At 39.7% G+C, this 26,005-nt stretch overlaps 2 protein-coding genes across 8 annotated transcripts in view; both read right to left on the bottom strand.

Annotated features, from left to right (window-relative positions):
- grik1a (glutamate receptor, ionotropic, kainate 1a) overlaps positions 1-18,694 on the bottom strand; it is a 36,701-nt gene extending 18,007 nt beyond the window's left edge. For 2 of the 5 annotated variants that reach the window (XM_061054958.1, XM_061054960.1), the window contains exons 1-9: positions 18,267-18,694; positions 9,745-9,912; positions 8,550-8,807; positions 6,409-6,590; positions 5,561-5,614; positions 5,296-5,466; positions 4,751-4,894; positions 2,747-2,854; positions 2,430-2,474 (exon numbers count right to left, since the gene is read on the bottom strand). In XM_061054958.1, coding sequence (XP_060910941.1) covers positions 2,430-2,474; positions 2,747-2,854; positions 4,751-4,894; positions 5,296-5,466; positions 5,561-5,614; positions 6,409-6,590; positions 8,550-8,807; positions 9,745-9,912; positions 18,267-18,396 — 1,260 coding nt within the window. In that variant the 5' untranslated portion in view covers positions 18,397-18,694. The remainder of the gene's footprint in view (positions 1-2,429; positions 2,475-2,746; positions 2,855-4,750; positions 4,895-5,295; positions 5,467-5,560; positions 5,615-6,408; positions 6,591-8,549; positions 8,808-9,744; positions 9,913-18,266) is intronic. The other 3 variants (XM_061054959.1, XM_061054961.1, XM_061054962.1) reach the window with 3 other exon arrangements.
- Positions 18,695-20,273: 1,579 nt separating this feature from the next.
- The window catches only part of LOC132987951 (rho guanine nucleotide exchange factor TIAM1-like), a 55,531-nt gene continuing 49,799 nt past the window's right edge, over positions 20,274-26,005 (bottom strand). For all 3 annotated transcript variants that reach the window (XM_061054966.1, XM_061054964.1, XM_061054965.1), the window contains 5 exons: positions 25,017-25,075; positions 24,658-24,754; positions 23,493-23,580; positions 23,226-23,398; positions 20,274-22,689 (listed from right to left, as the gene is read on the bottom strand). In XM_061054966.1, coding sequence (XP_060910949.1) covers positions 22,073-22,689; positions 23,226-23,398; positions 23,493-23,580; positions 24,658-24,754; positions 25,017-25,075 — 1,034 coding nt within the window. In that variant the 3' untranslated portion in view covers positions 20,274-22,072. The remainder of the gene's footprint in view (positions 22,690-23,225; positions 23,399-23,492; positions 23,581-24,657; positions 24,755-25,016; positions 25,076-26,005) is intronic.

The raw sequence follows: 26,005 nt of genomic DNA on the forward strand, positions 1-26,005 counted from the left end.
AGCGGCTGGGGTTGGGTTTAATTAATTGTATTGTTCTCAATCTCAAAGATAAATGGACAGAGTGAGAACAATCATTTTTGAAGGGTGTGGAAGGTGTTTTGTTCTTAGATTCTGCAGTTTCACATTCTCATGTTGTTATTTTGGGGACGGTATCATCCTCTATGAAATATCAACTGCACGATTATTCAGTTTTTAAGTTTTAGAAATGAAGTAATCTGACCAAGCCAATGAAGTCAATGCTAAAATATAGCTTAGGACAACCGCACAACATACAGTCATCATCTTTTTAAAGCCCTAAGTCATGGATTTACTGTGTACAGGCTTGCAAATTTATCGTGCATAGCAGAGAAGCTTCCAACTACAAAGTGTGCTATAAAAACTGACAGAAAAAACTCGCTCTCAAACGCTGCAAGTTAAATATTATCGCTGCATACTAAAGCTCATCTTCTTCCAGAACCAAATCAGACTGGAGAACCGTTTCCACAAAGCTGGAGACACACTAAGCAAGGCCAAGAAAGCCAGGAGGGAAAAATAAAATAATACCTTATTTCCAGAAAGTCAACAACTTTAAGAGAAAATACTTCATTTCTCAGGAGACTTTAACTTTGTCTAGTCCCATCATCCTCTTCAAAGTGTATTTAACACTCCAGTGCCCAAGAACTAACACAACTGCAGCGGGCTGATAATTCATTTTTCATGACCATGAAGTCGAGCGTTTTATGTGATGTGCTCCCCATGTTGGGGGTATTTCCTCTGAGGAGAGGCTTTTTAGGTCTAAAGTACTGAATGGAATTAAAATACCATTACAGTATAAATCACTGCTTTAGAAAGTTGACAGCTGCTGCCTGCCTGCATACCTGTCTGTCTGATAACTAAGCCAGTTGGAAAGGAAAAACATTGCCAACTTTTGGCAGTAAAATGTCTTTGAGGTACCGAATTAATTCACCATTTGCCCTTTCAGTCATCACGTTAGTTTTAAGAAGATAAGCAAAGGTGAATTTAAAGTAAATAACATTACAGTGGATTGTGGGAGACCACATAAAGGAGCAATAATAAACAAAGCTTGTGATTTTTTATTTGCTCTTTTCAGAAAATTCCATGTAGGGCTGTGCAAGTTATCGCAATATGAGCATTCCCAATTAACTTATCAAAAAAGGTCAGAATTTATTGCAGCAAATAAGAATAAAGATTTCATGTAAACAAGCCATTCAGTCTCACCCAGCATGAGTACATTTTGCGTGTTGGATTGAGGCCTCGGTATACTTTCACACCATTTCGATGCAGTAAGATGAAGCTCAAGCCAGCTATCAGCTTCTCTCAAAATACAAACGAGGGAACTTGGCATCATGTTAGCTAAACACTTTTGTTTTACATGGTACATCTTTGTTAGTGTCTGAAATACGCTTTCTGAATCATTAGAGTTAGGATTGAATATGTGCGGTGGCCCAGGTCTCATTGGAGGTGTAAGTAAGAAACCTGACCCTTGCTGGTAAAGTAATTTGGGATGCTAGCCAACTGATGTTTTTCTAAAGAAAGTAAGCCAGTTTATCTTAGTTTATTGTAGCAACGCTGCACAGCTGTGGTGTAGGAGTAGGATGCTTTGTAAAGCACTCTGCACTCCCGCTACAAGTCAACAAAGCCCTTGTATTTTGAAGTCATCCACTAAAGACAGTTATGATGTTAGCTATTCAGCAATTTTACAGAAATAGCAAGAGAGCTATCATTAACAAAACAATGACGGCTCAATTCACTGAATGCCCAGCTGATAATTACCCTAGTTTCCTTAATACATGTTTTAGAGATGGCACAGAAAAAAGCTCTGATTATAAAAACTAGGTTGTTAAAAATAATTGGACTGAGTATTTTCGCATGTATCCAACAAAAGAAATATTTTCTTGAAGCAAGTGTTGCTGCACGTCTTAAGCTATTGTGTCCTCAGCTGGATGGATCCCTTTTGGCTGCAATTAAATATTGCTAGCCTGTATGATCCCCATGACAGCATGAAGGCCTTCTAATAGCCAAGCACATTTAAAGTAGTGGACTGACAAGTCTGGAAAAGTTAAGTAAGGGTACATTTTATTTGTATTATTTTCTACTGTCAGTAGAAACTGAATGATGTTGTTGCGTGACTTATTTCTTACTTCACATGGAAGTATTGTGATGTCTGAAAAAGGAATAGCCTGTGATAGTTTTTTTTACCACTGCTGACAAAGTTTTGACAAGCGTCAGAGCGGCGCCTGAACCCAAACACGGGGCAAACTGAAATGTCAAATACATTGGCATTGCTGTACACAAAATCAGTGAAGAGAAACAAGGTTGACGAGGCAAGGAGCAGGGCGGTGTGTGGCATACAGAGTGGGTGAAGACGGGAGGGTGGGCGAGGGGGAGAAAAAAAAGAAGCTTTGAACAAACATGGCACTGGCACAAACCTTGATCCATCTTTTCGTGAGTCGACTTACACCCTCCGTAACTCCCTTTTGAAAATGTAGAGAGGGCAAGATGAAGCAGTGTGGAAAAAAAAAAAAAAAAGTTGTTGCAACATAATTGACATTCATGACTGGACATCTAAGCCAAATAATAAAAGGTGAATGAGGATTGTAGGAAACTCTCTCTCCCTTTCAAACACACAAACACACACACACACACACACACACACACACACACACACGCCTTAATGGAATGAATCAGCCAGCGAGGAAGCAGCATGGGAGTGGTGTAATTGTCTGTTCCAGGCCCGTGTGCTCACCCTGGCAGTGCCATCCTCCTTGAGGCTGATGATGTCCAAATCAAAGTCTCTCCTCAGGCCATCTGTCTTATTAAGAACAATGTGCCCCGTCAGTCCCTCCCACTGTGCCTGAGGAGAAAAAGAGATGCAAAGGGAGAGAGAGAAGTGGGAGAAAGTCTCGAATGCCGGCTAAGTTCAGTGTATGAGCGGCGCCTCATTGAAGCTCTGCAGCAGAGTCCCAGGAGGGCAAGTGAAGGAGATCGAGGCAGCGAGAGAAGTCAGTGTTGACAGACGGCTCAAAGACTCAGGTGGAGACTGAAAGACAGCTACTGGTTGCTTTGTAGTACAGTCTTAAAATGCATGAAGGTTAATGTTTATGACAGCAATGATAACGACATTCACAGTCAAATTCGTACTGTGTTAACAAACAATCAAACCTTTTATTTAAATTTGAATAAAACATGCTAATGAATTACTTTTACTAAATATGTCATTATAATGTATGTGTGCATGTGTGCACTTTGTACATCATATTTACTGGTCGTTATTGGTGGACAGTCATTTTCTAAATCTGAACATTAAATATTACAAGTTTTTTTTGTTGCTTCAAACATATTTATAACACATTCTTAAGATTGGCACTTTCGTTTCTGGTAGAGTCAAACAACAAAACGTCAAACCAGTACACCTCAATGTAAAGTTTACTTTGGGAATGCTCTTTTTTGGTTTGTTTTAATGGTACTGTATGTGTTTCAGTATCTTGGAATCATTGCAAATGAGAGAAACCTCTAGCATATTCAAGGCTAGAATAAAGAAAAGTGATCCAAACCTGTGAATACAGTATACTCTGAGATCTGATATGCCTGGCTGTCTGTAGCCCAATGGTTTCAGAGTTAGAACATTTAAATTGGAAATGCTCAAATTGAAGCTATTATACCGCCACAGACATAGATTTTTGCAGATATTCTCTCTGTTTATCTTTTTATTCTGAACAGGTAAACGCTTACAAATCACATCATGTAGTGAAAACAGGTTCTAAAAAAACAATCAGTCAGTACAAACATGTAATTAAAAAACCCACTATCATCAAGTGGTCAACAGTTCAAATTTAGATTACCTTCTTTGTTTGTTTCAGCCCTGAAATGATGGGAATTCAAATAAAAAATATGTGTTCAGACATTTAAAACACAATACATTTAATTTTGTCCACAGAAAAACAGAATAATTTGAGCGACAATAGCCAACGGGGAGATAGCGAGCACACAAAAGGTTATAGCGCCGGGATTTTATTTCAGCAGTTGAAATGAAAGCTGTGTCCTCATATTTTGCTCTCTCTGGTCAGAAATGTTTTTTAATCGAGTGCTGTGTGAGACACATTACTGGTTCGTGCAATCAACAAAGGCTCTTATCTAGTGATGAATGGCACAGGAGGACAGATGCTTCAAAGGATGGGCACGGGCAAACAAAAAAGAAAGCTGAGGAAGAGAGCCACGTGGAGATGCAAAGAAAATGAAAAAAATAAAAGGGGGGGAGGGGGTAAAAAGGGGGAGGGGGGGCATGAAGAGGAAATATGAGTAAGGGGATTGAATGATAATGTTCCCTCTCCGTGGCAGGCAATGGTCCTCTGCTGGATTTAAGACTTAAGAGATCAAAACACTCGTGCATCAAAGGCCTCATCTCCGTCTGTAGGCATCCAGTCGAGGCTGACCGCTGTATGCTTATATGTACATACATTCTATATATTTTTAAGGTGTGTACTCTCAGGAGCACAACCTGTGAGAGGGGACCTATATCAAGTGACAAGATCTGACATCTAGGTTTGTTCATTTACCAATTTGCAACAGAGATTAAAAGACGGTCGTTGTACTCACCGAGCCTTTTTCAAAAAGAAACTAAAATGTCTTTTTTGAACATGCACGGTGGTCAAACTAAAAGCAACAGGAGTGTTTTTGAGCCATACTTGTGGTGTAAGAAGGTTTTTTTTTTTCCCGTTCGCTGTGATCCAAGCTATTATCTGCTACTGACCTCTTTGAAGAGGTTCATGAAGCGTGGTCCGAAGCGCCAGGGTTTGTGGCGGTGACACTGCAGGGAGCTGACGGTCATTTGAGTGGCCCGCTGGGACGCTACAGCAACCATGAACACGGCGTCATACATCAGGGCTGCATCTGTCTGCAGAGGAGAAAGTCAGAGGAGGAGGTTTTGTTGTTTTTATTCTCCTACATGATACAGTTAACAAACAAACAAATATCAGTAAACAGCTGAAATCATGGCTGGTCGATGAAAATGTAACATGATTGATAGTGGTTGTACACCTTAATGAGTAAACAAGTGAACAAGATATAGTAATATACCTCTAGTATATACTGTATATAATGAAGCCAATATATCATTTTTACCATGTAGAAATATAGCTCCAACAAAGATTTGCAGGAGAGCAGATGCTTGCAGTTTACAATTGTTATTCAAACATGCATGCAGCATACAAATAAGCATCATTTGCTTTCAGTGGAGCAGGTGTTAGTTTTGTTATTGCTCAGTTACGTGAAAAAAACAACTGCAAGGGGGCTTACAGTCATGATTCCGTCCACCAGGCCGCTCTCTTGTTTGGGACCCTGCAGTCTTTCCATTGCCCACTTGTCCATGGTTGAGGCCACATACGGGTCGTCAACATTCAGCAGTCTGAAGCCAGTCATGTTGACCCCGCTGTAGCGGTACGGCTCCAAGTCCAACGCAAACAAATCCTGTGAGTGGAGGGAGGAGACGCGAGATGAGGACTTTAACTTTGACTGTTTTCTTCACCAGAACAGCTTTAGATGACACACTTTTCTCACTCACCAGAGTCGTGAAGAAGAAATGGTAGTACTCCGTCATCATTCCCATCGATGAAAGCTGCAAATTGAAAAGAAGAAATAAAGTGATGGAGAAAATTCTGGGCCTTATTGCTTATTTTAAAGGTGATGAGCTCTCCGGTGCTGCAGCTACAGTGTCACATCTTCAATAACAAAGTCATTTGGCAGGTCATTTAAATTTTTGCACGGTCCATCGCATGTGTTGTACATTTATACGCTTAGGTTTATTTCGTTTTATGATAGAGGGTGTCACCCTTCACAGAGAAAAATGATTGACTTTCACTACAAATGAAACGACTGAATACAATTACATAAGGTTCTCTTCTTTGTTTTTGTACAGCTGCATTTTAATTACAAAGTTTCATGACAGCACAAGTGGATATGAAACTTTACACTGTCCAGTCCATCAGCCATGTTGGAAATGAGGCACACATGGATAGTCAAAAATATGTTTGTCAGCATGTCTGTAAATCAGATATAATCAGCTACCATCTGTCACTGTCTAACTCGGATGACGATTTTTTTTCCCCCTCCAAAAATAGCAAACCAGTGTGTTTGGAAATAAGTTCTGGACCATTTAAAATGATGACTTTGAAAAGAGAAGTGCTATTTCATCTTAAAGAGGCAAATCAACAACTTTTCTTTATCACATCCTTTAATGGGTGTCATTTAAATCAAAATCTAAGCCTCAGAAAACATGCTAATGGGTTTCTTTTGAATTTCAGGCACATAAAAAAATGTGTTGACGTGAAGAATCACAAAAGTTGTGGGCCCCAAGGGATACATGAATGTGTTATAAAAAGAACAAATGAGAAGATCAATCCCTGGACCAACCTGCTTAAGGAGCTCTGCAGCCATACGGTAGGAGCAGTCAAAAAGTATAAAGAATTCTTTGTCTTTCTTCAGTTCCTTGAGCAGTGGGCGGGCGTCTTGGTTACCCGGGGTCAGCTGGCGGATCTTAATCTTTAGGTTGAACTTGGCAGGAGCCTTGATCAGTTCCTGCATCCGCATCAGACCTTACAAAGGAAACAGAAAATTCAACTACCCATTTATCCCCTTTGAAAGAATTCTATCGTCCCTCTCCTCCAGAAAGATCAGGGTCAGATACAGAACAGGACTGTAGTTTGGGAACCTGTCATGAAAACTTGGACAGGTATCCTGTAACCGAGAGATGAAATCTGTATTCACAACAACACCGTAAGTCAGATTCTTCTTTTTTATTTTGTGCACACCAATGACAAACAAACACACTGCACACACATACTCTGCTTTCTTATATCCTCTCCATAAATGCGAGAGCAAGAGTGTGTAATTTTGCAGGTATGAATCTGAGCGACATTTCATCAAAAGTAATTTCTGATAGAGAGAAAAAAAGTGTATAAAAAATCTATTAACAATGACATTTCAACAGCGCTGTTTTATATGGTCTACGTCGTTGGCAGGGGCTCTATGTGGGACACCGCTCGATTCATTGTTGTTGTCTGGCTCTTCGAGGTGTGAAGTCAGAGGGCAGGGAAACTGGCAGCTGCTTGATACGAGGCTCTCGTGCCCCGTCACAGATTGGGTTCACTGGCCAGCACGAGGAAGGTGACTGCAGCTGACAGTGGAATAGTTTTTTTTTTCTTTTTTTGTGAGTAATTATAACCCTGGCATATGAATATATTGTAAGGTCCAGAAAACACAATTCAGAGGTTCTGACCTCTTCTCCCTCTCGGTCCTTTCTTTCAAATGTCATGCAATGTTGTGATTGATATGATGCAGCAGGGCGCACAATTCAATTTCACTGCCGATGTGGAGAAAAAGTGTTTGTTTTTTTAAAACATAAAAACCCATATTTAAATATTGATATTATGCTATAATAAATGTACGGTTGTAACTTGGGGATATGGCTGACATTAAAGACAATCAATCAATCAAATCAATGATGAAGAGACGCATTTTTCTTATCTAAAATCTGTAGCCGAGTAAAATTAACCTGAACTGATTCTACCTTTATCTGTCTGATCATCATCGCTACATAAGCAGCGTTTTCCCCTCAACAAAAATACCTTCCAGAGCTCATTGGTACTACTCTTACTACTGTTTGTTTCTTATTTCCATATACCGGTATGTATATATATATATATATATATATATATATATAAATGTAAAAGCATGTAAAAACTCAAATTAAAGAATGAGTCTCTCACTAGCCGGGGATGGCTGCAAGTTTGGAAAAAAATACCAATGTTCTCATTTAGATGCTGCCTTTCATTTAGTGTTAAGAAACCATTTTTTAAATTGTCATTAATAGGCCACAAGTTTTCTGTTCTCTGTGTGCTGTCCTGAAAAGGTGTCAGTTTTCACATTTATGGAATAAAAAGGAGAAGAAGCAGCAGACACTTTAAAAGATTAAATAAAGCTGATAAAAAAAAAAAGCCAGACTGCTTAGTTGTGAGAGGAAGAAGGTAAACCATAAGCTTGAGCTTAATATTTGCGAGTGAATCCAAAGCAGGTGCATCCATCAGCACTGGAGTCTCCCGCAACTTGATCAAAAATGAAAGCTAAACAAACATATGTCCTTTGTTCATTCATTGAATTAAAGGTTCAAATATCAATCATTCAGGTTTTATTATGGATCTCATGCTGAATTTTAACGGTTGTCTATTCTATCTACATTACACAATAAAAACACTCTGATATGCTATGACAGCTCTGCACAGCACTCATACATGAGTATATTAACAGGGGTCTTATCTCTCTCTCAGTGCAGCAGGTTGGCAGAGATGTGGTGTCTCACAAAGCTAGATCAATTTAATGATTTGTTCATCAATAGCCTAATCGTGTATATAGGTAAATATTCTTACAGGTATACAAAACATTTTTCAAGATTTTATGTTCATGCACTGAAGTAAATAAAAGCTATGGCTATTAAAGTTTTTTGGGTATATAAATAATCTTTGAAAGTAATAATGAGATAAAACAACAAGCCCTACCCGTGCTGTCCTCATAGACCACCGTTAGCTTCCTCCATTTGAAGAATGTGACCACGTCCAGGATGGCCCTGGCGATGGCCGTGTACTCTGGATACAGGTTGATGAAGAAAGTGTCTTTGTTGTCCACTGATGGGTGTTTCCAGCGGGTCTGTATGTGAGGGACCTCCAGGGCGTTGCAGATGGACTGAACAGCACTGACAGAAGAGCTGTGTGAGGGGCCAAACACCGCAACCACCCCAAGAGCCAGCTGGTCACACACTGGGAGCAAAGGGAACCACAATTACAGGTTATTGGTGCTTGAACAAGAGGATGCAACAGTGTTTTACAACTAGTTCAAATCATATCCATGTTCACTTAGTAAACTTCCTTTTTTTTCTTGTGTGCGAAAGTGAGATTAAGACAAGTAATACTTTTTTCTCAGCCCTACTATCCAACTGGATCAAAGCTTAACCCACTTCAGAGTCAATCAAATGGTCGAAAAGACACCTTTTTCTTGTATCTGCTAGAAGGGTTTAATATTTTGATTATGGTCCAGTATAAATGTTTGGACACTCTAAAATGCATTTATATGCCTTAGAGAGATGTAATTTATCCTGTAGACCCAAAAAGTTGAACTCCTGAGAGGAACTTTCAGTGCGTGTCAACTTTGGCACCCCCTGTGGACAAAGCCGTATCTCTTTGCTGACCTTATCCTGCAGATGTTGGGGAAGTGTTTTCTAACGAAAGTATTACTTTGCTTTCTTTTAAGTTTTAACAATCAAATTACTGACTCGGTGTTAATATTCTATGTGGAAAATGGTATTACATTTTTTTTTTTTTTTTTTAAAAGGCAGTTTCTGCAGCATGCTGTAAATTGTCTTGTTTGACACAAACTATCCATGGCAGTGGTTATAAGCATTAAACAAATATTGTATATAAATATTTAGTCTTGTCACTGTGGGTCTCTTGGTTTTGTTGGTCTTGAAAAAGGTATCAATATTTCTTTCAGTCTGTTTCATAACTAGTTAAAAAAAAACACAGGGGCGTTAAGGATGGCATTGCTAATGTAACTGATTCAACCTGCTGCAAACACATTTAAATGGCACGAATAAGATGGTTAAATAGTTAAATAAACCTTAAAAAGCAACAGTTGTTTGGGAATCGTTATGCTATAATGACTAAGTCTAAAGACCTAGGTCTCATAATCATGTCTCACCTCTCCTGGAAGCCTCAAAGCCATCGAACAGGTTGATCCTCTGGATGTCGTAGGTCAGAGTGGTGTTGGGCATCAGGGTCTTGTTGCGGTTTATGTTATTTACAGCAAACTTGAACGCCAGCTCGTCCACACTCACTAACTCACTCTCCCGGGTCTCAAAAATACCACCTGCATCAGGAGATGGAGAACAAAGACACTTCTGAGCTCCTGTGTAGATTTAATAACTTCTGCTACCTCTGATTAATGATTCTAAATCCATGACACAAACTTAGACAAGATGGTCAACTTACAATATGGCAGCTAAATTTTCACCTGTATGCAATCATTTGTTATTTGTGAGTTCTCCCAATGTGTTTTGTTGTCAACCTTTCCATCTATTTGACAAACTTCAAAAGAAAAGCTAATCAGTGGGCACAAATGCTAGTTTGAGACCTTTCTAAAAGGTTACATATTCTTGTTGTTTATAGTTATTTTTTGGGCCTCTTTGACCGAGTTCGCATTCAATCCCACAGCAGTACTATAGCTATACATGGGGCACACAACATAACCTTGAGTGTATCGGTGCTCCCCATTCTTCACTTTGTTTTTTTATGGAAAGTTGAATTTGAATGTAGCATATTGCTAACACACAACCTGAGCATCAGTTAAACATGACAAAACACGTATTTGTTTCTTTACCTTAAACTACACATCATGCTATCAGCAGCCTGACTTAATGGGGGTCATTTAATTTCAGATCAGTTCTTTTTTATGCAAACCACATCTCACAGTCATAAAGCAAGCAATAAATATGTGATGTCCACGATAAAAGATAATATTTGTAGTTCCAATGCCTCCAGTTTCAATATTTAACGAGAAGAGAATTAATTTGGAATTCTCACAGACGCATACAAATGAGGATGAATTTTAAACGCTAAGAAAAAAATAATAATCAAACTTTTACTCCGAGGCATAAAGAAAAGTCCAGACACTTTATTTCTTAATGTGGCAGAGAAAGTCACAGACTTATAGTTGATATATAGTTGCTGCTATTTCATTGTTTTCACGTTTTATATTAAGGGGGACCCAAGGCCACACACTGCTCAGTGCATGGATCAGCTGTCAGCAGGCTTCGGAGAAACAATGCTGTTCAGACAGACTTCTGAAATGGCCCAGAATCTACGCACTAATGTCCTGTCATCTGTGGTGCAGGAGATGTGAAGTGTGGACTCAGAGGCAAGATGAAATGGAAGTAGCGTAATTGCTCCTGACGGTATGAAATGTTGAAACAAAGCTTCTCATGGATGTTCCAAACGGGCTTTTTGAAGACAACTCAAGTCCTTCGATGACTTCTTTCCTTCTCTCACAAAATAATTGTATTTATGTTATACCCCCCCCCCCCCCCCCAAAAAAAAAGGTAATTAAAGCATTTGCAAAACAAAAGCAGCCACTCAAGAACCTTTCAAAAACAAGACACAGAATCAAATCAGGACCTGACATGTCTGATATGAGTTTGTTTTATGTGCTACAATCAAAGTATTTGTGAGAAGTTCGACACAGAACAAAAGGCATATGAGTTTTATTATGTGAGTTTGTAAACTTCTCCACTCAAAAACAGTCTAATTTCACATTCCCACAAACATGCAGTTTTTAAAGTTCAGTAGAGTCTGTGAGACATCCTGGCTTCTATTTCATTTAGCCTGCTCAGAGATTTAAAGAAACTATCATAAAAGTGGCAGGGTAGAAAAAAACATCAGGACATGGTCAGAGAACTGCTGATCAGTTACTGTAAATTTACTAGTGCTCAAGGGGCTCCATCTGTGTGTCAAGAAGCTACAGTAAGCAGGATTTAACCATTCAAACATCTTGGAAATCCTACTTGTACATTTAACCTGATTTAATGGCGACTGGTGTCACGATTAATCTCACGATTAATGGCTGATACAGACCCTGTGCAAAATGACTTATCTGAAAAGCTCTGTATGCTAAATGAAACTCATGCATCCATACAATCATACATACATGCATAGATTACCCACATTACATGGATACAGACACACTAAAGATGTCATGTCACACATCCGTCCATGTAACTGCAACCAAAGCCAATTAGTAATTATAGCAAGGACCCATTAGTCCATTAACATAAAAATGTCTTTCCTGCTGCGATTACAGTGATTACTGGGTCCATGGCTGTAATTGGAAGAATAGAAATGTAGATATGGTTTCGGCACAATAGACTGGTGAGAGATTTAGCTGCTTGCTGCGGTGGGAGGAAAACATAAAGCAGGAAAGCTGAAGAACCAAACGGAGCTGTGTGCCAATCCGTCATGCAGAATTGATCAATCTCTCGGGGAGATGAAGATGGTTGTGTGCGAGTGTGGGGAGAATCTTACACCATCCATCACTACACTGTTTAATTACAAATACTTATGTTTCACCTTAGTCATGTGTCACCCGCTCTTGCGTAGCCTGAACTCTACTGTGAGTTGCAAGTGCATCAATCATAACAATTGGCATATTTTTTGAACAAGGTTTTTTCTTTGTAAATGAATTAATGGAGCCTCAGAGCACTAAAAGCATTCATTCAGCTCCCAAATAATGAGGAATTATTTGCCACAGGAACACACATCCATCTGGCCAACAAGGCAGCATAAATGAGTGTTAAAAGTTTCAGATGAACCCCAGGACTCTATAAATGCTTTTTTAACATGCGCCTGGAGTCGCAGGTAGATTTTATCTGCATAAAACATGAGCACACTCAAGATGCACTGCTGGAAACACAGGCGGCTCATTAGTGCCAAATTGAGGATGAGAGTATACAAAAAATGAAAGTGTTACAGCTGGACCACCTCCATGCCTCCATTTTCTTTTTTGTTTTTGTTCAACTGGAACACACTGGATTTCCCATTTTCAGACAAAAGATTTTTGACTTGCAGATACAAACATGTACCTGCCATTTGCATAGAGATTGCAGAGGCATTTTTAACACTGGCACAATCTGGATGGAGGAGGTGTGTTCAGGAAATTATGGGGATTTAGAAATCTCCTGTGCCTCTAAAAACCATGAGCCTGTCCAACTACAAAAACCCCCCACTAAATCTAACTCTGTTGAGTTACACGCTACAGACTGAAAATGGAGTGATTCAGTGTCAATTAAATATATTAGTATGCAAGGTTACCTAATTGTAGCAGCAACATATTCAACTCATTTTGATCAATTTGAACAAGTGAGGTTTCTGGGAAGGAAAAGTAAGAAAATAAACTTTCATTCAAAACCATTTGACCTCCAGATGATGTTCACCAAAAAGCACACTTTAGTTGAGTCATCTTTTTTAGCACTGCATTTCAGCAGAGGGCAGTTACACATCAAATGGCCTCTCAGTGCAAATGTGGATCTTTGGAACAGCAATGAAGGATCCCTGAGTTGGACAAGTAAGAGAGTTTGCCTTTTGGATGACAGTTCTAGGAACCACTGCCATCTGTGTCTCTGTGAAAACGCTTAAAAGAGGCGATGTAGCTGCAGGCAGGAGGAAATGCATCTGGTTTTTAAAAAAAAAAGGGGAGGTCTCAGGTGTCAGACTGAATGACAGGCATTTCATTGCACCCTGGGTTAGAAAACACAGGGGAAACATTTTCTTTCCCGACAACAAATCACGGGAAACAAAACAAACATGCAATCAGGGATGTCAGAAGAGAAAACAGAGACGGAGAGAAACGACTGAAAATGACTGCAGCTAGGGCTCCAAAAGGATGACGATCTACGAATCTGATCGTTCACCAAGAGCCCATCAGAGAGCTCCTGAAAAAAGTAGGAATTAATTTCAAATCAAATGTTCTGTACAGGACTGGAAAAAAAATGATTTGAATCTAGATATCTTTTGAAAGGCTTTTTCACCAAAAAAATTAGCTAATAATCGCAAATTTTGGCAAAAAAACAACAAGGTGCCGATAGCCCAGCAGTTAAGAGGCGACCCATGTAAGGAGACAGTGGTCCTCAGTGCAGCGGCCGTGGGTTCAACTCCGACCTCGACCCTTTGCTGCATATCATTCCCCCACGCTCTCTCTCCTCCTTACATTTCCTGTCTGGCTTCAGCTGTCCTGTCCAATAAAGGGAAAAAGGCCCCAAAAAAGATCTTTAAAACCAACAACAGCTTCCTTTCTTGTTATATTGTCTTCACAAGTTAGAAGACAAGCGTGTCACAAATCACACTGTAAAGACGCAGAAAGTGATGGTTAACTCACCAACCTAAACTCAGCCTGCACATCACAAGAAAAGCCTCATGAAACAACACCATCGATTCAAACAAATGAGTAACTAATACGCACCATGCAATTCCATGACAAACGACGGCTCTCTCTCCTTTCTCACAACCAGGAATCCTGGGTTTCTGCCAGCATGATGAACGATCGCGCTCCAAAGTGAGCCGATTCCACCGTTTCTCCGTGCATATATCTCAGACAGAAGTGAGGCCAACTCTCCAAAACTCTGGCAATTTGGCTGCAAAGACATTTGTTTTCCTAATGGCCAGTTGTTGGAGAGAAAGGAACTAATGAATAAAATTAAGCAGGTATCGTGAGTACAATTGTAAGTCACAGCACCAACATAACTTTACCAACTTTTAAGAGAAAGGAGCCGAACTGTATGCAATGCAGGGACACTGTGAATGTTTGTACTGGTGTGGTTCAAGGAGATCTGAGATGAACCATCAAACCTGAACTAATTGGGCTGGAATGGTGCTGAATATGAATTTGTGACCAAGAGCTAAACTCTAGATCAGAAACCCCCTGCATGTGCCACAGTGGCCTTCAACAGATAAAACAAACACATGCCGTCCATATTGAAAAGGAAAGACCGGTCAGTTTACAGTGATGTTATCAAGATAACCAGCCCTTAATTTGACAATAATTTACTTGGCATGTGGTTTCCACTCCATAGGTGTCCATTGATTAAAGGCTGCTATAAGTGATAGAAGTGTTGAAATTAATCATTTTCATGATGTATCGCAGTGACAGAAAAATAGTTTATGTTCACTGAGTTGACATTAAATAAAGATTGCCCAGCTGTGGCTGGACCAATGTAATTTGTTTATTTGATTGACAAAAAGCACTCTAAAGCACTTTCTTAATAATAAAAAGATAGTTTATATTCATCTGACTGTTCATCTTTGATGAAAAAGTAGCAATGTGCAGTAATGTAGAAAATTGAGGAAGCATCATGTTATCGAAATTGTAACCTAATCCAAAATCGTGAGACCAGTGAAGATGCACCGCCCTGATTTGTGACAATATAATACCATTAAAGAAACAGTAAATTACATTTTCATGTCACTTCTACATTTATAAAGCTTAAATTCTGTGTTTGTCTCAAACGCCACATTAAGAAATTGAGTAGCTTACTTGGCTAACTAACATCTAAGAGCTTGTGTTGACAGGCAGTACATTACTTTCAATCAAAACAAAGGCATACGAATAGTATAGAAACATAATCCCAAAAACCATGATGAAAGTTGAAATAAAAGCTAAGCAGATTCATTAAAAGGCTCTTATGGAAACATCACTAATGTCACTAACGTTAACCATGATAAATCATCTCACAGCTAACCAGCTAACCACCTCGCGGCGGTAGCTCAGTCCGTAGGGACCTGGGTTGGCAACCGGAGGGTCGTAGGCTCAATCCTGGTGCGGACCAAATCTGGAAGTTGGTCTGGTAGCTGGAGAGGTGCCAGGTCACTTCCCGAACACTGTTGAGGTGCCCTTGAGCAAGGCACCGAACCCCCAACTGCCCTGTTGTGCTCTCTGCTTAGCAGCTTGTTGTAGCCCCACTCTGACATCTCTCCACCAATGCATGTCCACAAGTCCTGTTTGTGCATGCGTGTGATTCGGGCCCTATAAATAACAGAGTGTAAACCCGAATTTCCCTCAGGGATTAATAAAGTATATCAAATATCAAATAAAAAAGCTAACTGTAACTAGTACCCTGAAGCACTCAGCAGCACGACAGAAGGAGCCTACTTTTGGCTCACGACGTTGACCCTACAGGTGTGAACCATAGAAGGTCTATTGTTTGAACAGTCCGCTTTATCGCCGTCCTCCTCATTGTCCTCGTTATCCACCATCTCTGACAACACGACCCATTATTATGTTAGCATCCCCGACGCTTGATAGACCATTCTGTAGCTATCCCGACTATATCTATATCCTCCTCTCTCCCTTGTTACTCATGGATAACAAAGTAAATTGGTCCTCAGCGAATTGGCACAGCCTTATTGTATTTCACTGAAGAGACTCAAGACTTTCACTTAAAACTAGACACTTAAAATGACTACAAACTGTGAGAACTTGCAACAACAACATGAACCAACCAATCAAATACAGCAGCAACGGTACGGTCATTATCACTTACGTCACTGAAACGTCATTACGTAAATAAAAAATCAGATTATGTTTAATTTTATGGCCAATGTATTACTAAACTCAAGTCGACGTCTCCGTGGGATTAGTTTAAAAAATGAAATATATATGTTACAAAAATAAAATGAATGTTTTCTTATAAATTACAGAGGAGCCAGGGGGGCGGCTCAACTTTTTTGAGGGGTGTGGGGGTGTGGCTGAGGATGGGGTGGGTGGAGGTGTTAAGACCGTGTTTCAAACAATCAGTTTTAAACCCTTCGTCTGAGTATAACAAGCTGATTATGTGATGACCCAGCGATCACTGTCCGACATGCAATTTACAAGAGTATAGAGTGGAAACTCAAACATCCAGTGAGCATATACACAGAGAATTGAGTTTTTAGGAAAGTAGGACAGCCTTTGTCAAGAAGTTAAACTTTTGAAATGAATAGCCTAATATTTGCATATTCATTTATTCATGATTTTTCAAGGAGAAAGACAGAATAGCTTGTAATTGGACTTTTTAAAAAGAGCAAATTATTCTGTCAGAAGGCACAGCCACTAAGGGGATTGTTCACCAAAATGTAGACCCATATTCTGAAAACTCCACATCCTTTATACGTCCGTAATGGTTTATTTTTGTTGAAATACTACTGTCATACAGTGTAAGCGTTTAAAACCATGCTATGCTCTCATTTTAAACTTTTCTTTATAAAACAGACGTGCAACCGTTTGGTTTGTCCAGCAAAAATGCACTGGGACTTTATGGATTACCATTCTTTAAGTATATTATCCTCAGTACATGCGCAGAGCCACTATTAACCAGACGACAAGAATGAGAGTGTATAATAATGTTACATAAACCGTTATAACCTTATTTGATTATGAATGCATGCCTTATTATGTGCAACATTGGTGCAAAATCCACATGGAAAAGTCATTCCAACTCAAAGTTAATAGCCAACAAAGCAGCAAATTTAAAATCAGTTCTATCCTTAAAATCCACCTGGCTCTAATGTGATTGGATCGACACAGTACATTTTTACTCTGGTCTGATTCAGATTCTTAGAGTGAGACGATGGGATAATCAACACAGTCTAAAGTGCTCACCACCTCCTCCTTTCTACTAAAGTATTGGTGAAGTCCTCTTGCTTCTTTAAACTGGACTTCAAGACCCATGACAGAGGGACAAAAGATGATTACATCCCCGTCCCTGGCCTACTTATCCATCTCAGTGATGGAGAGGAGTCAGTGTCTAAAGATCAGCTGTTTGCAGACTATTCTGATTTTAAAAAAACACCCCAGCAGTAGTGGCTGGTATACAGCCACATGAAAACACATGGAGGAATCAATAATCTATTATTTTCAGCTATTTGAGGGGCTGAGTGGAGCATAAAATACATGAAGTTATATGATTTAACTTGAGATCCAATTAAAATGTAAATGGTTTAAAAGATTACTGCATTAATACAAAATGTGAAACAACCCCTCTGATGGGAAAGGGTGCTGAAAGATGAATTTGAACAATATTCTAACAGAAAACTTTGACGTTTCTACTATTTTGGAATACACTTTAACAGAACAACAATTACTAGGAGATGCTGTCTGTTCATGAATGATGAAATTACAACTCTGATGAGCTCAGACTCAGAGTGAACGTTCCACTCAGATCTTGCAAACATTTTATTTCTGTACAGTACTAAATTCATCCAGACTATAATAACATCCTTCAGGAAGAAAAGGAATCCACAATGAATAAGAGCTGATGTACGGCACCATTTATGTCCTGAAATAAATTATCCACAAGGGAGTAAAGTTGTCATTGGATGTATGTGATTTTTTTCCTCATCTGACACAAAATGAGTGTAATTATATCCATTACCAAGGACAAGTGATCCTATAATCACTTGTATGAGGCAACGTGGCACAAAAAACTGAGTGATGCCAAATTGAGGGGAAATGAATAACCTTAAGGTCACAAAAAACACATTTATCACAACCAAATACTTCAAATGTGACATTTCAGAGATACCATTCTTTTTCTTTCATAAAATAGAAAACTCATATGTAGCTTTGTTGGTTCAGACTCTTCCATCCACCGCACACACAAGCAGAGAATCACTGACAGCACAAACAGCTGTTGCGCTTACCGATTCTAAGGACTTGTGTAGAGCTCAGGCAGAGCTGCGCCGAGAGGAGAAGATAGAAGAAAAGTCTCTTTCTTTCCTCCATAGTGCTCCGGGCAATCTCACCGCAGATAGTGACACCATGACAGAGCATAGAAACAGCTTCTATCCGAGCGCTGGAACACCTGAAGTGCCATGCCAGCGCGCGACCCAAGTTTTATCCCCACTGCGATCCTTGAACACTCTGCATCACTCCATCGCATCAAAAAAAACGAAACATTTCAGTCGCTTGGATCCAACTTTCCTTGGAAATGTATTCCAAGTCAATGTTCTGAACAAAAACTGGCTGCGACAGAAAGAGCGAGCCGACGTCAACGCGTCCACTTTTACTCACCAGTCAGTGCGCCTCCGGGGTGGCAGCAGCTGGAGGGAGAGAGAGCGCGCGGATCAGCGTCAAACTTGCAGAATTACGAGTGATTCCTGGTAGGACTTTTCAAAATAATACTATAATAAACATTTAAGATACAGCGCACACCTGGACACAGAGGTGTTTTGGATACACTTGCTGTTGACAATAGTATATATTTGTGAAAAGTTCGGTCATATGACACATGGTTTATACTGTAGTGTCCACAACGTGATATCAAGCATAAACAGTTTGACCTCACTACTCCAGCTCAAACAGACATTTCAACCATTAATTACCAGTATTATATATATAACCAATAATTGTTGTAATCTATATGGAAATAAAGTAAATTGAGACGGATGTATTATTTGTCACCATTTCTTTCTTTCTTTAACACTTCAATGGCTCGACAAGCTTTTATTTTGAAGGCTCGTGATCCAACGCTGGTTTGGCTCAGTGCAGGTTGGATTAAGGAGCAGATGGATTGGCAGCAGTTCTCTCCACTGGTCCTGATGAGAGGAGAATAATCTTCAGGTTACAGCGCAGATGCCAGATTATCTCTCACGGCAGACAGGCAAGGTCTATCTTACTGGGTCACGGGATGCCTTCCCATCATGCTTCAGGACTATTGAAAGTGAGAGTGTTTAAATACTGGAGTGAATTTTTACATCTAAACTTAAGAGTAGTAGTCCCCTCACTGCACTCACCAAAAATGCATTTTAAAATCTGCTTGAGGTTTGTTGTTGGTGTAAATAAATAGACAACATTTTACATGCCAAACTTTCATTCGATTTGTTGTAACTAGAAATGTTGTTGTGTTAAGTATAGAAGGGGCAAAGGCAATCATATTAAGCTTTTGTTGTCTTCAAGGAAATTGCTCATCATGTAAGAATCTCAGAATTTATATTTTGTCCATCACACTGTTTGTGAACTTTGTCAGAGCTGGAAAACAAGAGTGATCTGAACAAGATTGCCAATCTGCCAACTCAACCTGGACCTCTGACAAACAAGCAGCCTATAGACAAACTTCATTAACTCTAAATGACTATCGAGCCCCTACAGATGGAGACCATTGGCATCAATCCCAACTCCAAACATGAATACTGAGTAGACCGTTAGATGTCATGCATGTTAAATGTCTGCAAGAGCTGCACAAATAGGATAACGTCATAGTGAATACAGGAAAACAAATGTAAAACAACTAGACAGAGGTAAGTTAATCTTCTTGGTAAATAATGACATTTTGACCTATTTATGAACCGTGGTATTCTATCTGTCAAAAAAGTTTCTTAAACTCTTCTCTCTTTAAAGTTTTAATTAGCTCTACATTTTTTGTTCAGTCATCCATCAAAATTGCTTTTATCCTTTATTTCACTGTACCTTAAAAAGAAGTACCGTAAAGACTATTCACTGTATTCAGGGACTGCAATTCAATCTGCAAAAGCATCTGGCATAAATCATTTTTATTCGATCAACTGAATGGGATCTTCCAATAACCTCTATGAGGCAGTTGATGTTCATAGAAATGCAAGGTCTACCTTTGAGGCGGGGGGGAGGAGAGAAAATCAGCCCACAGACTTAGTGTGTAAAGTTAAATAAATAAATAAATAAGCACATCAAAATTAATTTAAGAAAATTTATTTTAACATAAAAATGATAATACTCCACAGTTTTATATACGAACACAGTTTTCAAAGTACAAAGGGAGCAGTCAGAGGGGGTCTCACAGGGTTTGCCTCCGCGGCCAGGTGATTGTACCTCACAGTCTGAACGTCCTTACTGGGCCAGAATCAGCAGCCAGTAAGGGAAACTCTAGGAAACCAGCATCATAGGAAGAAGACAATAGTAAAAACATCCAAAGTGTATTGTTTCCCTCTACTCTACACACACTCTGTTCAGAGTAGCTCACAGATTTCTTCCTCACAGTTGGGTATTAAGTGCATGTTCAATACATCCATTAAGGTGCGCATGACTTTGTTGATCTCAGCAATCAGCATGTTGGTGTGATGACATAAAGTGAAACAGCACAGCCTGGTGGAAAGAAGAACAAATGCAGAAGAGGAGAAGTGAAATGCAGTGAGGGTTCATTTCATAGATGAAAAGTCTGTCTTTGTGTTTTCTGCTGGACATGAAAAAAAATGTAAAAAAATAATAAAAGGCTGGATTGCATTTGGAGAATAAGATTAACTGCATGATTGATTCTTGGAGTAACAGTACAGTCCCTAACATGGCTCTCCTGAACACCTTTCAAAACAACAAAGAAAATTCAAGTAAAACAGGATTGTTGTCGGAATTCTATACTATTAAAAAGCTGGAGCATTAAGGAAGCATAGCCTGAGGGGCAAAGAGGGTCCAGTTTATAACTGATGTGATGAAATCCATAATTTACTAAAATAGCAATGCCTTTACTTGAATGACAAAAGTAAAGAGTGGACATTCATGTGAAGGGCACAAGCGTTGGCTTTCTCAAGCCTGTTTCTGGCCCCAAACACACAAAAGGTGGTTTGTAACACTGGGCAGCTGATTGTGTTGTAAACATGAAAATTACATTAAAAAAAAGGCAATCATTAAATAAAGCATAGGTAAACTATCTGTCGTCCAAACTCTCTTTAAAAAAGGGTATGCGAGGAGACCAAAGTGAGCATCAAAACATTTTCATACAAGAGGTTAACGGCACTCGATCATACTCTGACTATACAACAATGTGCAGCTCATATTGTTAAAAACAGTTCAAAAGCACAATAAAGCTAGTTGTTGGATCTCACCATCTTTTTTTTTTTTTACACAGCAGTCGTTAAGCCAAAAAAGGCCCCTGAAGAGAAGTTCAGTAACACACAGCCCTTTGAGTGTTAAAATACAAACACAAGTTTCTGAGTCAGAAAAAATATAACACCCACATTCCTGTGTTGAAAAATAGACATTTTTTTGGCCACAAGGTCACAGTTCAGTGAGGGCGCCTCTTGGGTACAGCGTGCAGACAGTACAGTAGCTGCCTAGAGTCCCTGTGTCGGTGCTTCGGTGTACCATACACACTTATACACGCTTGTACATGCAGTGCCGTCTTAGTCATAAAATACAATTCCACAGTTGTGTGTGATGCCTGGGTTTTTTTTTTTTCCAAAACAGTGATGAGCTTATGTAGTTTATTATTAAGGATAAGAATATCGAACCTCGGCTAATGAAGCCGAGCACATTTTCCTTATCACTCACAGTTTAAGTACTTTAGGATTGTCAGAGGAAGGGAGATGCAGGTGAGTTGGGAGGGAGGGGGGTTGTGTGTAGTTACAGGAAGGACTGACTGAGGTTCAAAAACCCTCTATAAACACTTGGTCCTCTGAATGTCACATATTTAAAGCTTGCATCTAATCTCAACGGACAAACAGTTGTCCCCCCTTCTCCACCTATTTGGCTTCTATCCCAATCAGAAAACATCACTGTTGCATACGTTAGCAATGTCCTCCCGCCGCACCCAGATTTCATTATGGTCCTTGTTTGTGGCTCCATCTACAGCACACTGCTTCAAGGGGGCGAACTTTATCGTCTGGGGTTCACAGCGGGCAAGAGACACACCGCAGGAGGTGAAGGAGTCTACTGAGCCCGTTTCATTACTGTTCTTAATTTGATTAACTTCACCCTCTCGCATCCTGCCGTGCATGACATCTCTGTCAGTTTCTACTCCTCCATTCAAATTGAGTCCTCGCATCTTGCCCTGCAGGTCCAGAGGTTCTAGAGACGCCGCTCTAACGGACTTACAGTACTCATCATCGTCGCTCAAAATGTCCGTCTCCTTAAGCTGCCCCACGTCGATACCCTCTCCCTGGTCCTCGTAGCAAGCGAGGTCGAACTGCTCCTCCACCCAACGGTCCGTGTCCTCCCCTTGAGGTTTGCTGGATTGAAGACGAGCATGCTGGGATGGCGTTGAGTGCGAGGAAGGCTCTGAATCGCTGTTGTTGTTTCCGTGGAAAACAAGGTCGGTATCTATGGTGAAGCGGTTTCTCACCAGCTTCCTGCGGGCCAGCGTTCGTGATGGGGCTGATGCTTAATAGAGAGAGAAGAATTTAATTCACAAACTTAGGCATGAATAATGTACGCCCTGTTTACACCTGATATTATCATGCATCTCCAAATGTGTCCCTTACTGTTATGAAGCCCAAATATTTTTATGTGACTTAGAAAAGAAGTTTAGATATCAGATATCAGACAATATTTACATCAAATTAGACCTTATAGCTTTCCTCAATACAGAGAGTGGAGCTCCCCTACTGGTTGCTGTATCCTGTAGGTCATAAGCTCTAACTAGAAAACTACAAAACAGAGTGTAATGCAAACTCTGGCTACAAATTATGTCATCAGCACTATTCATTAATGCCCATTACAGGAGTGTTTTGGCTTCACTTCAGATGTGTCGTCCATGGAGCCTGAGTAATTGGATCTCAATACACCCCCAGTGACTCTTGGGTCTATTTAAACCTGTACTTAAGGCTGTCCATTTGTGATTGCATATAACCAGGTGTAAACAGGCCTAAGTCTAGAGCGTTATGGGCATTATATGTATCTGTGAACAATAGCTATACCTGCTCTGTTCATGCCCGGCCTTGCCCCTTTAAGAGCAAACAGACGTTTGCCCCCAAACGGTACATACTGCTGATTTGGGGGCAGAGACTCTGTCTTCAGAAGCTGGCGCCGCTGCTTGTCCCGAAGGATAGAATGTACTGCTTTCAGGAAGTCCTTCTTACTGTCTGGAGAACTGTGAATTAAAGAAAACGGATGATCGATTTTTTTTTTTAAGAGAGAAGGAGTTCGTGCACATTTATAGATTTACAAAAAGAAATAAATCGTACCTGCAGCACAGCTGGAAGGTTCTCTCTGGTCTTCCCTCAGATTCAGATCTTGTGTGAACTATCTCGCACACGGCTGTGCCCTCAGAGTCTGAGAGAAGAGAGATGTGATCCACATTTAGAAAAGCTTTGAGCTTAATTTCCATCATCAGTTTCTTTCCCCTTAACAACAGGCCATTAGGCAGATAAACGATAACGCTTGAGCTGAACTGCCAGAGGCTCATTTAAGTTTCATTTAGGACACAGATTGGATGTGAGGTAAAAAAAACACATGCAGACCTACTAATGGTTATTCATCTGTTTTGTTTGAAAAGGCTATCATTTATTTTCTGCAGGAGTGAGACCCCCAGTGGACTCAAATTATGTTTGCTATGACTTTAGAATTAAAATGAAGAATCTATTTGTTCCTAAGAAAACAAAGATAAGGCGACTGTATACTTTCAAATGGTGAGCAAATCTAGGTGAAAAATGTATCTTTTTTTTTTTTTTTTTTTTTAAAGAAGTCCAATATCTCACCTATTTAGATACATTTGGGTCACAATGTATGTTTCGGGCAAATTCAAAACATATTTTCTGATAAATTTACTATTTTTTTCTTTTGGCACAATCTATTACACGTGGAAAAACAAGATACCTTTCATAAGTTTCCACTGAACAAACTTTCATTACAGACAACTGGCTGGCTGACAATACATTTTGTGATCCATGCTTCCCTAGCAAAACAAATGAATGTCTCCACATGGCGCCTCACAGAGCTTTGAAACATGTTTCAGTCCTTGTCAAACATATTTTTAGACTAACTGCTGGATAATTCAAATGTTTTTCTGCAGAAATATGAGCACAAAGGTCATTTATTCCAATTAGAATACGGATTTAGAGTCTAATGCTTCACAAACAATTCAAAGAGTTGTCATCGATGTTAAATGGTCTCCTACTTTTATAATCTTTTTAAATTGTCAAATTAATGTAGTTGTTTTTTTTTAAATACTCAACAAGGTTAGGACAGAAGAATTATAATTGGTGTGAAATTGAACAGGTGCCAAGTTAAACACGCTCACACAGAAATGCTCGAAACCCAAAAGACCTCAAAGCACTGATGACACCTGGAAGAATAGTGATGCAAGACTTAAAAATTACATTTTCTGCATGACACTTAGAAAAGACCTACTTGCAAGGGTGCGGACTTGAAGAGAGTCTGTTGCAATCATGTGACGGAAACGGAAAGGATCTCTGTCATCACTCACAGACACACGGTGAGATGCACCCTGAAAGACAGAGGGACTGGTTAGAAATCCAACATAACTGCTGCAATACATCAACTGGACAGCAGGGAGCACAAGAGCACAATGATAGAGGCGGATTTGACAGATACTGTGCTGTTAAATGGGGCCAGCAAAATGTGCATTTACAGTCTCTTTAGTGCAAATAACTTTTCTAATTACGCTGCTTTACTGCACAGTTCCACAATGAAAGACATTCTTTCCCTGATTGCATTAATAAACACAACGTTACAGAAACAGTACTCACGATTTTTTTCCTGTGCTTGGAGCTGTCCTTGTACACAAATACAACCGCAGTTTTGAACACTAAATGAAGGCAAGAGCAGAGATGAAGAAGAAAAATGAAAGAAACCATTAGGAGGGTCTGCATTCCTTCATCACATACATAAAACACATCTCAGTCCCCAGCTGAGGCAGTGACTCCATGGATGCTTTTAGTTTCAGCTTTGAAGGAAAAAAAAAAAACCTGGCACACTATATTGGCAGCACAAAAGATAAAAATGGACCAAAGTCACGACATTGCATGCACAAGGCGACCACTTCCACCCACTATCTCCAAGCTAGGGAAAGCCCTTATAGCATGTTACTGTAATATTAATAAGCAAAGGTGTCTGAGTGGAGGAACATTTTAACAGAGCGACACTTCTTGGTGAGTGAGAATTTCATGTATTTATGTGAGCTGCACTTCATGGGAAAAGTGAAAAATAACCCAAAGATCCCTTGTGTGAAATGCAGGACTAGGTTTTCCTTTTATCAAGTATGCTTCTCCACAACCTGAAATAGCACCCATTAGCACAGGGGCATAATGTGGGAAACGGTACAGTGCAAAATGCTTGCAATTGTTCAGTCATCTTACATACAATGTGATATGCAGTGTTTCTTTTGATCTTAGAAAAGCTTAGGACACTTTTGTAGTATTCCATTAACACACCAGACAATGTGCTTAAAGCTTGGATATGATTGCTAAACAGATCATCTGTCAATCTAGAGTCCTGCACATGTAACAGGATTTTCAATGTTATGTCATTTTAGGACCAGTCCAGAGCATAAGGATACAAAGAGAAACGTTGTCAAGTTTTTGTAGGTGTTCATATTGAGAGATTTTGATATGAAAATAAAGACTGTGGGGCTTCTTATCACATCATGACTCAAAGTAAACTGTATCAGCTGCAACGTAAACGCACACCAGCAGTTCAATAAATGATAAAGAGTCTATTTTATGGATCAGGGAAATCA

This window comes from Labrus mixtus, chromosome 14 (assembly GCF_963584025.1).
Source record: "Labrus mixtus chromosome 14, fLabMix1.1, whole genome shotgun sequence".
NCBI lineage: Eukaryota > Metazoa > Chordata > Actinopteri > Labriformes > Labridae > Labrus > Labrus mixtus.